This window comes from Carassius gibelio, chromosome B12 (genome assembly GCF_023724105.1).
Source record: "Carassius gibelio isolate Cgi1373 ecotype wild population from Czech Republic chromosome B12, carGib1.2-hapl.c, whole genome shotgun sequence".
Lineage (NCBI taxonomy): Eukaryota > Metazoa > Chordata > Actinopteri > Cypriniformes > Cyprinidae > Carassius > Carassius gibelio.
The window spans coordinates 8485264-8500974 of NC_068407.1; the positions used below are offsets into that span (position 1 = coordinate 8485264).

Here is a 15711-nt window from a genome sequence, read left to right on the forward strand (position 1 = left end):
CTTAATATTGGTATAGATATGTATGATCATGCCACACTGTTTCTCATCACAGTTTGTATTAAATGATGTGAACCTAAAAGTATCTAGTTTAGGAATAAAACATTATTTTGTGTTGGAACAGTCTCTCAACAATAAAAAGGTACATATACTCTATATTCTTAATATCATACAAGAAATAGAAAGATTTAAAAATTTCAGCATTTTGTGATAATCAAATTAAAAGATTACCTTGATCGTAGGTGTGAATGATGTTTGATGAATGTGTTCACACCTCTTTGATTGATATGCCCTAATCTGTTTATACAATTGCTTCTATGAAGCCAACTCCAACACATCCATGGCTGTAAATACTCCTTTATCAATATGAATAGGCTCCAGTCACAGATGCCTATAGGTCTATATAATTTTTTACCCTGACAATTATAATAATAATAATGTCATTATATCTCCCATACCATATTTCCAAGTTATTAGAAAAAGAAAACACTTTTTAAAAAGCAGCAATGGAATGCTCTTATTAAAACAATGAATACAACAATAAATCTTAGCTCTTCCATTAAATATTTTAAATTATGGCTAATGTACAGATAAATCTGCTGCTCTAAGGTCAGCTTCAGTATTGTTGGTACAGTTTGGGCTAAACTAATATCTGCATTTCTTATTACAATAATTAAGTATATTTAGTATATTTATTTAATTGTTTTGTAATTTTACATTTTCCTGGTTAAAACATCTGTTATGCTGCAAGATCACCTTATTGTCCCAAGGCCTGGTGAATTTCTGATCTTGGTCATCCTTCCTCATTTGGGATCTTAGCATAATAATGGCCTACAATGACAAACAATAGTAATATCTCAAATGTGAAATTTGAAGTCAGTGGGCTCTATGATCTCCAATGGGCAAGTCACACATGCCACACCTTAATTTACACTTCATTCATTCATCCTCTTTTGTTGTTCATAACAATCACTTGATCAATTTGCAAACACGCCAAGACAGTTCGCAAGACTGTTGACAGTAATATGTTTGGAGGTATTTTCCCATATTTTGCAGTATATTACATACATTTTAATTGTCTTATTTGTAAATAAATCTCTCTTATTATACAAAGTTCATGATAACCTTAGTTGAATTTATAATATGAAAATACAACAGTGCAGTAACCTTACAGTTATAGAAAGGAGACATTTCAGTCTGAGATATCTCAAAATAGCATTTTAAATATTTATGGCAGTTTTGCCATTTTTGGTGACCACCTGGTCTGGTGAATTTCTGACCTTGGTCATCATTTATTCTAGATCTGAAGTTACCAAATATGAATTTTGGAGTTGTATGTTGAAATGCAAGGACAACAATGTTTGTCTGATTTGTGAACTCATATCATTGTGATTATTGATACTTACATAAAGAATATACATATAGCTGAACAAAATATAAAAGTATTATGAATAGATATATTTGCATTAAAATTCATTGTAGTAGCCTATTCATTTATTTATTTTGGAAATAATTAGCATTTGTTTTGATTTGTTTCATAAATCAAAACAAAAAGTATCAAGTCCAAGCTGCAATAAGGAAAATGTTTGTTAGAATTTCATTGCAAAATTATGTTTGTGTGTATAAAGTGGTATGTTTGTGTGTGGTAAACATACTGCTTTAACATTTATTGTAAACATATGTTTCTTTACTAACTTATTTGTTCTGGAAATTAGTTTTGTGCATGTGTTACATAAATCTGCTAGAAGAGTATCATTGTCATCATCATGGCCACCATCACAATAGTGCAAAAATCAATGCATCTATTTCCAGCAGGTCAGTGCGCTTGTATTTACAACCCAATAAACACTAGTTTAACTATCCATGGAGAGTAATGATATTGTAGGTCAAGATGGCGCGCCATGATCTAGAGTGAGTCATGGCGTCCCTAGAGTCCACAAAACAACAGTATGCATGGCCACTTTTGAAAATGTGTTGAACTGCTTCTAATACAGAGCAAGAACTGCATGGATTTTGATTTAAACAAGGCGTTCTATTCATGAATTAATCAAAGGAGTATTTTATTCCATTTAAATAATTAGTTTCGATGTTTAAAGCGAAATATTTGTTGGTAAAGACGACCTAATGAGTCTTTCAGGTAATCCATATTCATCCGCTCTGAGTTCCTGCCTCACGCGCAGTGAAGGGAGCGGAACCCGGATGGAACTGTCATGGCTGCCGTCACCGACCTGCCAGTCTAAAGAGAAAAAAGAGGTAAATTTCTCCAAACTGCGCTTATTTAAATCAGCAGTATTAATTAAGACATAATGTCATTTAATTTAACTATAACGGCCACTTTTTTGAGTAGTGTGCTCCTGCGTTGACTTCTTTGTTTTTTTTTATCGTTTGAATACATCCAGCGTGGGTGGGGGCGACTTGCTTTATTTTTGTTGATGTGGATAAATAACATGGCTTATGAGTGATTGATTTTGAGTGGCATTTGTAGACGTGTTCCCTATGAGAGTAGCGGGATAGTCGGTGTGCATCCAGAAATGCACGGCCATAATTATCGCGTTGAGTCGATTGACAAGGCACTTCCTTTAGTTGAATGTGTATTATGCGCGTCCGCGTTGCACAAAGTTGGTGAATGTCAACTTAATTTAAATAACCGACTTTTATCATTCGCAGATGGACGACTTTGTTGTTGAGTGTTCCTAGTTTGTTTGATGTTTTAAAAAGTTTATACCCCTGTAGAGTGATTGCAAAGTAATGAAATCCTGGTCAAAAGTTTAGCTAATATAGCAGTTGAGGAAAATGAGTAACATTAACGTTATAGATAAATCATCGCTGTCCGTGACGAGGTATGCTTGAGTTTTATGTCGTCCTGATGAAGTTCACACTTCATATATGAGATGATGTGCATGCATCACTTTACTTTGTATATTCCAACTGGTTTAATTCCCCCAGTTTATGAATAAAGCTGGTTTTCTTGAAATTTACTGTCAAAAGGCACCAAGCAGAATTTAGGCTTGCCAAATGACACATTTTGCTGCTTTGCAACACATTTTATAGATTTGTATTTTTCTTTTTTTGGGGGGGACTGCAAAAATGAGAGAGAAGCTTTAGTCTCATCTCATTCCTTTAGATCAAAACATGGTCCATGTTCTAATCTAACTGCACTGAAAACTGAAGTGTTTTCCTTCATTCTGAAATATAATACGGTTTATGGAGGGAATCATACTTATATTAATCCGATTAACCCAAGTAATTCCACACCAGTTAAATAAATGTATCATCTAAAGTTTTTAAGTAGTTAGTGATGCTGGTCACAGTTCATCATACTTCTTGTTTGGTTGAGACCTAATATATATATATAAACAATTTTTTTTATTCTCTGTGTATTATGACGTTTCACATGCTTTCAAACTTATTAAACTGTTGTAGAAATTAGACAGTTTACACCAGCCATGTAAAAATATACATGCCATGATGTCATGTACTGATTCTTGTAGAAATTTTTTAATAGATATTGACATATTTATACGTTACATTTCTACAGGCTACCAGTGCACAGACCAAGTTTGAATTTCTAATAGTGAGATACCAGGCATTTTTCCCATAGTAAACATTTCTGTTATTAAACAATATCAGAGATGTTGTTAGGTGACCCATATACATTTGTGACATGGCATCATCATTACATCGCATCCATTTATCATCTTGCAATTTTGCATTTCTAATTTTGTGGAAAAAAAAAAAAGTCCTAACATTTGGCAGTTCTTTTATGAATAAAGACACAGATATGTAAAAAAAAAAAAAAAAATTGCATAGTTTGATTTCTTCTTCTGGTTCATTCTTTACACTGGAGTGCTATATTCTGCACTGTAAATACAGTGTACAACTCATTTTGGAAAATGTAGGAAATCATCCATGTATTTTATGTTTGCAGAACATTGGCATAATAAACTCAGTCTAACAGTTTTAAACTGCAGCAGTGGGATAGTATGCGGTTCTGAACATCTCTGAAAACATCAAATTTATGGAAATCTGCAGAATGCTCTATAGGTTTTCACAGAATGTGTAGAATATTCGGAAACATCTTACTGTAGAATATAAAAAAAACTGATGTATAAATCCATATGGACTCATAACAATTATTAATATTAATATATTAATATTATTAAGAGCTTTTTATACTTCTTATCCTGTAGTATACAATTTAAAAGCTGCTTAGACTGTAGTTGTTCAGGACATAAGGAATTGAGGTGAATGGTGTTGAAATATTTCTGTCCTTCTTTCTTGATGCTAAGACAACAAGCTTTAAAAAGCAAAAAAAATGTAGTCTGACATTTTAAACAAATACTAGTATTGCAAAGCTTAAATACTCAACATGCTGCATTAAATAAAAGCATACTAGCTTTTACTAAAGGGGTAATTTTTCTTAACTGCTGTTAACATTTAATTGTGCAGTAGAATTATTCCTATCTTACAATTTAATAATGCTTGCTTGTTTTTTAATATTGCAGGAGCCTTTATTCTAAAGCATGGAGGTTGACCTGACGACATCAGATGATCCCCCTGAAAGCCATGACCTGAGCCAGGATGATGACCCCTCACAGGATCACACTTTGCCTCTCGAATTGGCACATCAGCTTCCAGAGACAGCCTCTTGCAATGAACATTGTGACCAAGAAACACCCCCTGAGGAGTCAGCCACTGATAATCTTCACACAGACGGCAAAGCTTCTGGAAAGACTCCGTGTAAGATGCAGCAGGGTGCAATCTTCTCTGGAAAAATACTGAGTTTTTGTTGCTCTGAATGCAAAGACGACACCACTTACAGCCCAAATGACTTGCTGAAACATTTTCAAGGAACACACAAGGGGACTCTTCCAACTTATCCTTGTGATCTGTGCTTGTTTGTCACCAATGAATTCTCATCTCTTCAGCGACATCGCATCGGACATCGAAACACTTTGGTCACGTGTGAGATTTGCAACGATGGGGTGCAGTATTCGCTTCTTTTGCTCACCAGGCACTTTACCAACTGCCACAGCCATAATGGACAGTTTCTCTGTAAAAAGTGTGAGTTTTCCACCCGTGATGCAGGAACCTTTGTTCAACACATCCATCATCACAATGAACGTAATCACAAATGTGTGAAATGTCCACATGGCAGCCCCACGCAAGGGGAGCATCAGAGGCATAACATGGTGCATTCTGGGACTTTTCCTTTCTCTTGTCAGATTTGTGGCTATAGTGCAGCTCGCAGAGATTATCTGAACAAACATCTTACTGTGGCACACGGTGAGGAAATGAACAAGTGGAGAACAAATGAGGACAGTTCTGGAGTTAATTCCCTTGGATTAAAACGGTTGCTTAAAAAGTCTCCTCCAGTTGGAGGATCCAGAGAATCGCAGTCGATGTCAAAACGTAACTCAGTCGCCGGTGTAGGTCTGCTTGATCATAATGGCAGGTTGTTTAATTCTGAAAATACCTTGGAGGAGACCCAGCAGTTCCTTGAAAGAGCTGTCGGTGTTAAAAAGGAGAGTGTTAAATGGACAAAGTCTCCTATAAAAAGTGAGTCGCAAACTTTGCACCTCATTCAATCAACAACGCCACAACCAAAGTTACAAGAGCATGAGATTAGTCCAGGAAGTCCAGTTCTGAATTCAACCAACAGCAATGGACTGACCGTCCTTATGGTGAAAAACAAAATTTCTATCCCACCGAACTGCACCACTAAAGTCATGGGCTTCAAGATGGTAGATGGTAAAAAACATTTAGTTCTTAAAGTCATACCGACAAAACAAGAGGACTACACTGCAAATGAAGGGTCTGATTCACACATTGGTGATGATGAAGTCAAAATAACCAGCAGTCCCTGCTCTTCATCCTCACCAAGCATAGGATCTCTCCTTAGTTTAGAGTCTGGCGAATCAAATGAGATATCTTCAATTAAAGAAGAGTCACAGGAAGTTGAAAATCACATTGGCAACCATCTCCCCCTGATAAATGAGCACAAAGTTAACTTTGAGAGTGCGAGTAAAGCTAAAGCAGAGCAGGTTAATAAAAAGGATTCTGAAGTCTCACATAGTGTTAAAGTACTGTCTACGGCATCAAAAGATGCTGCACTTTTCCTGTGTCAGAGCCGTCAATCCAATGGAAGGTCATCGCCTCATCTGCATGAGGTGTCTTTCCTTTGTCCGAGTGAGAAATGCTCCACTGATGATATCCAGACAGCCAGCACACTTCCAGTTTCAACTAAAGAGCTTTCCTCCACTGATTCTGATTTGCAGATGGCTCAAGTAGATTCATCTAAATACAAGACTAATGTGTTAGCTTCAGTTATAGATGGACCCTCAGGATCACAATCATCTGCTGATGAAAGCACATGTCCTAATGCAGTTTCTGATTTAGAATCAAACCCTGAAATGTCTGTAGAAGGCAAGTCCACAAACACTGACACCCTGAAATCTAAACTTCCATCAAAAATGACTGTAGATGCACCATTTTCAGTAATAACAGAAGAATCCCTTATCCAGGAACCATGCGAGAATAGCACTGAACCAAACTGCGCTATTAAAAGCCCTGTGGAAAAGAGTATCCTTGATTTAGTGGCTAAAGAAGGGCAGGATTCTGATTCTGACCAAGTTAAGACCTCTACCGCAGAAGTTGGAGAGAGCTTTCAGTTTTACCCAAATGCTCATTCTGAGACTCCAGCCTCAGACAGTATTGTCGTAAAGTCCTCTGAAGTAACTAAAAACAAAACCGCAGAGGCAAACGCACAAAGTGAAACTAGTAAAAGTGCATCAACTGAAGCCAAAGATAGTAACACAGAAGTTGAAAATAACTTTCTCAATTCCCCAAGTCAAGAGGTCTTTAGTTTCCACAATTATTCTAAAGACACTTCTGGAAGCTCTCCTGATTCATTGCTGCCTGAGGAAGACTCACCGCATTTGGAGGAAGAAGAGTGTGAGGAGGATTTTGGTGATTGGAGCTTAACTCTGCCACCATCGCCGCCTCTTCAGACTGAAGAAGATAGCAAGGGAGGGGCTAATGAGAGCGATCTGGTCTCTGAAAGTGGAGAGAAAGCATTAGAGAGAGTGTCAGATAGTGATATTGAGGTCGATGAGTGCATAGCTACTGTCGATGATTCACTCATTCCTGTTCTTCCAGAAAAAGAAGAAGAAGCTTGTTCATCAGTACCAGAGAAAAAACAGGAAGGCGATACCTTTGCAAGCGAAAACACAGCAACAAGTGTGAATAGTGCGGCTGTTTTGGGCAAGATACTTGAAAAGCACTCAGACGCCATAATCAGCCAGCAGCTTGAGAAAGAAAGAATGAGGTCTTCAGCGACTGTACAAGAAACTGTTAGGCCGACCAAAACCACACTTCGGATCTTGCAGACACCTGAAGGAAAACAGCAGATGTTCCTTCAAACTACAGACACTCCATATGCCGTGCCAGTTCAGCTGAAAAGTGGAGCTGGTTTCAAGCTAATCACTAAGTCCTGTTCTCCCCAAATTAATGTGTCTTATGTGAAACCTGGGATTGAGATGGCCAGCAAGACAACGGGGTTAGCTCTTACTTTAAATGGAGGCAGAATTGGCATGTCTGGACAGAGTTCAAATCTTGAAACAAAAGGTCAAGTGTCTGCCCAGATGGCACCAAGTGGCAGTGGAAACCGCTACTTCGTCAATGCTTCTGCTCTTAAAACATCTCTTCTCTTATCAGGTGCTGTCAAGTCCTCATCCGGAGAACAGGCGACCAACACACCACAGACTTGTTATTTGGTTCAAAGACCTCTCCCTGTTACGCCAGTTAGTAGTGAGTCAAGTGGTTCGAGTTCAAAGACTGTGCTTGCAACTCGTCCTGTATTGGCCATGCCTGTAAAAGCTGCAGATAAAACCAGTCCTTTGCAGGCTGGGAGACAAGCTTACTTGGTTAGATACATTTCTCCTGCCAAGTCAGGTATACTTTTGAACAATTCAGATGGGAAAACTTTGAACGAGGCTGGCAAAAACAGGGTTTTCCTTAAGGTCGTTCGTGGTCCCAACGGCACCAGATTTCTCTCCACCACTCCATACACCACAGCCAAAAAATCTGTATACCTTGCGGCAAGCTCTCTGCAGTCACCTTATTTGTTAATGTCCTCAAATGAATCTTTAACCAATATGTCAGCAGGACTTAAAACCTCTACTAATTCACAAGGTCTCATTCATAAATTCATCCCCGCATCCCAGCTTAAACATATTATACCCCAGTCCGATGTTCAGACCAAAAACAGGGCTGGTCACGATGTAGCATTACAGAAGTCGCCCCTTGTTCCCTGTTCCGTCCGTCCACGAAGCCAAAGGAAACGGAGGCGAAGAGCTTTGTTTGAGGAAATGCTGGAGAGCTCCTCCAAAATGAGGAGAATCTCCAGCAAGTCGTCGGCTGAGAAAGACGCTACCTCAATTTGGGAGCCTGTTGCGAAAGATGTGGTGAGAACGCTGAGGCTCTGTCCCTTTAGTCCACTTCAAGAAATCAAATCTCCCCGGCGAAACCAGCCTGTGGTTGTGCTGAACCATCCAGATGCAGACATTCCTGAAGTTGCTAGCATCATGAGGTCCGTGAACCGATACAAAGGTGAAGTTCTCAAGGTGGCACTGTCCCAAAATACAGTTAAAGCCCTGTCGGAGTTTCCAAGAACGCTTGCAAAGCAGAATGCTTCCAATGGCAGTGGGGGTAAAAGATCAAGGCCAGTAAGTGGTGCTGTTCAAGAAAGATTCATACTGAAACTGAAGTTAAAAAAGACTAGCAGAAATAAATATGAGGTGGTGAGGTCCTCATCTGCTGGTTCAGAGCAGCAGTCAAATTTTTGTTGCTGGTTTTGCGGCCGAGTTTTCAACAACCAGGAGGACTGGATCGGCCATGGTCAACGGCATCTAATGGAGGCAACAAGAGACTGGAATAAGCTGTTCTAATGCAACTACAAAGCCCCTGGATTGGGCCAAATGCCATCCTTCATTGTAAAAAAAAAAAAAAAAAAAAAAAAACCTTTGTAATATTTTCTTTCTTTTTTTTAATAGTACAGTAAGATACAGTTAACCTGTTGATGTTATTTTTCCATAGATTTTTCTTCAGACGCTTTTAAAGAGTATAGTGTAATAGAGAAGAGTTTGGTACCTGGAACAAGTTTGTATGTAAATAATTTTCACCCTTGTATATTTAAATGAAAACCCTCGAGTATGTATAGAGCGGAACTGTGAAAACTGGACACACTGTATGTTTATGGTGCAAGCAGAAAGATCACTGGTATAAGATGGTGCTGTCTCTTATAGACCTCTTTTAATGCAGACAATTGAACTGAATACTCAGGTAATTCCATCATTTCTGAATGAATGAGTGAATGGTCCAGTTTATAAAAAAAAAAGTCATCTGTGTTTGATTGTAGATTTTTATGTACCATTTAAGTACAGTTTAAGTTGGCTACATTGTCACACTGAACCAATTCTAATTTCCAATGAATGTCTTTTCCGGGCCTTAGATATTGTGAAAATGTTCAAAGAAATTGAATTTGATATGCAAATTTTAAAGGGACAGTTCACCCAAAAATACAATTTGTTGTTTTCTCACTCTCATTGTCGTTCCAAATCTGCACAAATTTTCGCCAGTTTTATCCATGCAGTTAAAGTCAATAAAGTCAGTTAAGTCAAGTCAAGTCTAAAACGTCAGACCCCACTTAATTTCATTCCACGGACATTTTTTAAAAGATCTTCATCAAGGTTTGATGTGACATGAGGGTGAGAAAATGAAGATTGAATTAGAATTTTAAGGGTGAGCTATCCATTTTAATATTATTTAGGAATTGTGACACACATGATATTGCCTAAAACATGCCCAACTGGTTCCTGTGGAAACCATCCTGTTAAAATGTTGTGTACGTTGAGGTGGTTTGCCATTAATATGCAGTATTTGTTCTCATGTTGTATCTTTGGGTCAGTTTCGTGTTTTGCTGGTACCATGCATCTCCCTTCATTATGTCAGTTCAGACCCGGTGTCATTTCAGTAGCAATAATGGACTTTATAATACTGTAGTTGGAATTTTTCTCTGTAAAGATATTCTGAACCTTCATCTGTCAGTTATGGCTTTGGTGCTTTTTGTTGTCCTTTTCCTTATTTGAAATGAAGTAATGCACCTGTAAATGTACTGTTATGCTTTACTAAAAAGAGAGATAAAACAGGATGTATTGAGATGCAAGCCAACAAACCTCAAATAGCCAACCAAACACTAACTGTATTTTAGTTTTCTGTGATACTTGAGTGCCTCATTCTGCCTCAAACTTTTAACAAAAGGGTCTGTTTTTCCGTGGTAAAGTCCAGATTTGTAAGATTATTGGGTGCTTAGCAGAGTTCAAAGATTGAAGGTTGTGATTATTTATCCCTCGCTACATTGGTTTTTGATTTCAACTGATTTCTAAACCACAAAATTAGGAGTTGGGACTTCCTTTAATTATTTTCTTTTTTTCATAAACTGTATTCTTATTGATAGCAAGTCTTTTCAATATGGGTTTATGTTCCATAGAAACAATTGGTTGACAGTTTAAAACTTAACAAAACACAGCTGAGATGTCATTTGAGTTATAAAATTCAACATATCCTTTGCATTAAAAGCATGGTTTACTAGAAGTTGTTGAAAATGCAACACTGTCCAGAGCAGATGGTGTTTTTAAATCTTTGTGAGTCTGCTATTTTGTTTTGTTTGTGTTTTTAAAAAAAATATAATTTCTTATTAAATATAGATAAACACCCCACAAGTTCTGTGATCTGTCACATAGTCTCCCTGAGATCTCTCTAATTGTTAGAATGGGTGTCTTCATTTGTCTGTGTACATTAATTGGTCAAGCTTTTATGGCAGAGAGGTAATAACCCATCCTTGATTTAAGTAGCTGGTGTTCAGTGTTTTATAGTTGTCCGAATAAATCAGTGGATTTTCTGAAGCTTTACTTTCCCATGTTCAGTCAGTAAACTTTGTTTCTAACGTGAAAACTATGTTGTTGGCCTATAAAGGTTTTTTATTTTATTTTAATATTCACTCTATGTTTGTCACCCTCTTTGTGACATGACAATCACTGTTATACATGTGAAGTAGTGGAAGTGTTTATGCAAACCATAACAGCTGACTAATATTCAGCTCAAATGGCCCAGCTTGAAATAAGTAATGTCATGACATGAATGAGCAAAAATATAGTCCTCACTCAGAACCGAATAATGTTTGTCCTCAAGCAAAAACGTCCTTCCTCCTTGTTGTAATGCCCACGTCACACAGGTTTTATTGGGATCTGAGAGACACGTTTATTTTTTTTATGCTAAGTGCCTAAAAGTGATGCACCAGGTTGACACTATATTGTACTGTATTTACCTCCTTGCAGTTCCCTCTTTAATAAATGTAAATACCTTTGAAGAAGATGGTTATTTTTTATGACTGCAAAAATGCTTGACACTTTTATTGCATTTGGGATTTTCTCTCTCTCTCTCTCTCTCTCTCTCTCTCTCTCTCTCTCTATATATATATATAAAATGTGATTTGGCAGGCAAATGTTGCCAAGGCAGCACTCACCTCTAGATGGCAGTATTGCATTAGGTTAGTAAAATAGCAGTCTTTATAATGTCATGCCAAGGGTGTTTTACTGGCACATTCGGCGTAATATTGACTTATTAGTATTCAACAGTATGATGCAAACACGGGGGCATTTTTCCTCTAGCAAGAAGTCTATCAACATTTCTGTGGGGTCAGCTAAACTTCTAAGGAATTCACAATAGAGCAAATATATGTTTATCAATGAACCCTTGAATGATGAACCCTTTCAGAAAGCCTTATGCCAGCCTGTGAGCTACTGTATGGAAATACAATTCATACATCTCTTACAAAATCACTCCCAGCAGCTATTAACTGCAAAGTTATCTTTTATTGCATCATTTAGTGTTGAAGATTCACTTTGACGTTCTCATATTTGTTAGCCACAGTTTAGTAACACTAAACTAAAAAAAAAATTAAATAAACTTAAGTAAAATATACATATCAAATGGCATTGATAAAAAGAAATGTACAAGTTTTTAAGCAAGGCATGTATGAGTTAAATATATATAATGATAGTAGAAAAAATTAGAATAAGAAGGGGTCTCCTCATTTCTCTTCTAATAAAATAGGGTTTCGTATTATTCCAAAAAAATTTCTGGCCATTTTCATATATTCCAATGAAACTGGTCTATTTTGTTAAGAGTTATGCTAGTGTGGGTGTTATGTATCAAATGAAACAAGATAATCTAAAGTTTAACAGTACATGACACTCCAAATGAATGTATTTATTATCCTATTTTAGATGCTGTCCCATACACGCTCTAATTTACCAGACCTTGGTTCAGCTTTCACCTTCATTCTCATGAAGGCTCTGTCATGATAATGAGGGCAAAATCTCTACCCAGGCTATGATTTGCCATGAGTCATTATCCTTTGTCACTATGAGGATATTTGTGATGCATAAATGGGGCGTTGATGTAGTGGAGCTTATAGCCCCATGAGTGGATCGCATGACGCTCACACTCAAACAGATCCCAGATCTGTGACTGACTGATTAGTTTGGGATCAACTGATTGATAGAAAATCCGTGGACCCTCACTGAACAGGAAAGTGAGAGACAGCTCCGCCTGCTTTCACAGAATTTAAATAGGTCAGGCTTGTACAAGAGCTGTCTGCAGACTGCCTCTGACTTCCTGTCATTGAAGTGGTTCAGGCCATGAAGTAGCCTGCAGGAAGGAGGGAAGGCAGCCCATTCCATGAGAAATGAAGCATTAACACGCAAAGATGAGAAATCGAAGGAAAAAGAAGACGACAGCACAGATTAAGCTATTATTAAACAGTCACCATTTTTTTACATTGTTTATATATATATATATATATATATATATATATATATATATATATATATATATATATATATATATATATATATATATGTGGTGTTTGACATATAATTATTATATTATTATTATTATTAAATACCAGCAACAAGTCACTCTGGGTTTTCTGCCCAAACTTGCCTGGGGGTAAATTTTTAATTAAAAATGTACTTGTCTTTCTCTCTCTATCTATGTATGTATACCCAACACATATTTAGATATATCTTTCATGACGTTTGACATCATATGGCCAAGATTCGCTGAAAAAAGAACCATCCTTGAATTTTAAGCAAAGGAAGCTATTATAAGACACCTGTCCACGTATCCAGCTCACCACGCTGTTCTATTCCTGTCCTGTGCCTTCCCCTGTCTATGGATCTATTTATCCTCCTTCCTCTTCGGTACCTCATTTTCACTGCTTCCTCCACCTCCCACTCTCTCAGATAGTATGTCATCTGATTTAAGTTGTTGTGCGTTCTGTCCATTACCACTCAAACCATATCAGAACATCAGGAAGTAGGCGTATGCCTGCTTCTATATAAGGCACAAAATAAAGTCACACCACCCTTTGAAACTAAATAAGCAATATAATGTTTGGCAGTGTTCATTTCATGAATGGCTCTGGGGTAGAAACTGTTTTCAAGTCTGTTTGTCCATGATGTGATAGACCTGAAATGTCTACCAGAGGGCAGCCGGTCAAACATCTGATGTCCAGGGTGGGATGGGTCTTTTAGTATGATGGCTGCTCTACCGAAGTGTTGAGAACCAATGGGATTTGAGTTTGGGCTTTGCATTCAAGTTTTCATCAGGTCTTTTAAATTGGGATAGTTAAAGGGATAGTTCACTCAAAAATGTTAAAATGTAAATTACCCTATGACTTACTCACCCTCAAGCCATCCTAGGTGTATATAAGTTTCTTCTTTCAGATAAATACAATCAGCGTTTAAAAAGGGCTAAACTCTTCCTGGCTTCATAATGGCAGTAGTGGTCAAGCTTTTGAAGCAAAATAAAGTGCAGATATCTATCAAAAAAGGTGCTCCTCATGGCTCTTGGAATTAAAAAATGCCTTCTGAAGTGAATCAATGCGTTTGTGTAAGAAAAGTCTTTCATTGTTTAAAACTTCATAAACCGTAATCTCTATAGCTTCTGCTAACTGTCATATTCATGTTAACGAGAGAGAGGCATCAGCAGATGATGTTGGCCATAGGTGAAGCATAAACTCCAGCGAGAAGTGACAAAAACGCAGAATCACAGAGGAGAGAGCAAAAACACAGGTCATAAATTAGAAGTACAAAACGTGAATTTGTAAAGAAAAACTTTAGAGGATTTCGATACAAACCAAGAGGAGACTGGTTTTCCTTTGTTTAAAATAAAATTTGTTCTCGTGAGACTGGTATATTCTTACTGGAGCTTATGCTATGTCTATGTCCTGCATCAATCTGAAGGCTTTTATTGACCCGCACCCCCTCACAATATGTGATGGATTTATGCACTTTTTTATTTAACTTCAAAATCTTAACCACTATTCACCATTATAAAGCTTGAAAGGGCCAGGATGTTTTTAAAATATAACTCTGATTGTATTCGTCTGAAAGAAGAAAGTCATATACACCTAGGATGGGTTGAGAATAAGTAAATCATGTGGTAATTTTTATTTTTGGGTGAACTATCCCTTTAATTAACCAGTTAACCATGCACATCCGTTTTCAGTTTAGCTTCCTTGCTCCACATCAGTATGTTTCAATTAGAATCATTAAATTATTGGCACAATGCACATATTTCATCCTCGTTATGGATACAAAGTACTTTAATTAACAAAATTAACCCTTCCAAAGATTTAGTAAAAAATGCAGGTTTGATCAAACCCATCAGCTGACACAAAAACTATCTGATCTGAACCAGTCAAGTCTGTAATCTGAGGGTTTGAAATCCACCAGCAGATGGAAGTGAGGAGTAGCGTCCCTGCAGTTCCCTATCGAGGGAACTTCAAACTGCGTCCTACAGGGGGCACTATGGGGTCTGAAGCATTCATTCAAATTCAGAACAACGGACCACATTGGCTGACAACAGCCTATGACATGACTACTGCACCGGACCACAGTATAAATGGGCACCGGAAGAGCACGTCATTCTCTTCTTCATCTTCAGTGACTATTTTGTTTGAAGTAGGCATTCTGGTGGTAAGAACAATATTTTTCTTCCATTGTCATGGCATGCATTAGCAAGATGTTTAAGAAAAAGTGGGGACCTGTGACCTTTCTATTTGACACCTGATGACCCAGACGATCTTTGCATCGTTTGTTTGGGGCAAAGAGAACACACACACAATGACCTTGAGGGAGCGATCTGTGTCCACTGTGAGCATTTTTCCATGAAAAAAACTTAGCTCTGATCTTGTCTCTCTTTTCGAAAAAGGAGGGGTAGCTATCTGCTCACCATAGTTCAGGATCCGCCACTACTCACCTTTTACCAGTGCTCCCCTCATTCCTGAGGGTCGCCATGTTACCCCTCTCTGAGAATTCTGAGTTCTCCTCTCACTTTGAGGGCTCAGTTCTCCGTTTCCCAGAGCTCCTTGAACCAGTAACATCAGGCTACTAGGCCCCTTCATCTGCCTCCCTGATATGCTGCATTTATGTTTAAGCTTGCAGTATGTTTACCCTTCACAATTATCTATGAGCACGCTGTAGGGTGAGCATCTGTATCCCCCTCTCGGCTGAGAGCTGGGTGCTATGCTCCTTCAGCTAGGTAACTTACTGCTAACCAGACCATTTTTGTGACCATGATGATGAG

At 37.7% G+C, this 15711-nt stretch overlaps 1 protein-coding gene across 1 annotated transcript; it reads left to right on the forward strand.

Annotated features, from left to right (window-relative positions):
• The first annotated feature begins 1856 nt into the window (after positions 1-1856).
• Positions 1857-11428, forward strand: si:ch211-214e3.5 (zinc finger protein 518A). The gene is made up of 2 exons (XM_052570796.1): positions 1857-2250; positions 4503-11428. Exon 2 carries the CDS (start codon positions 4521-4523, stop codon positions 8943-8945), a length of 4425 nt encoding a protein of 1474 aa, XP_052426756.1. The 5' UTR covers positions 1857-2250; positions 4503-4520; the 3' UTR covers positions 8946-11428.
• Positions 11429-15711: the final 4283 nt, after the last annotated feature.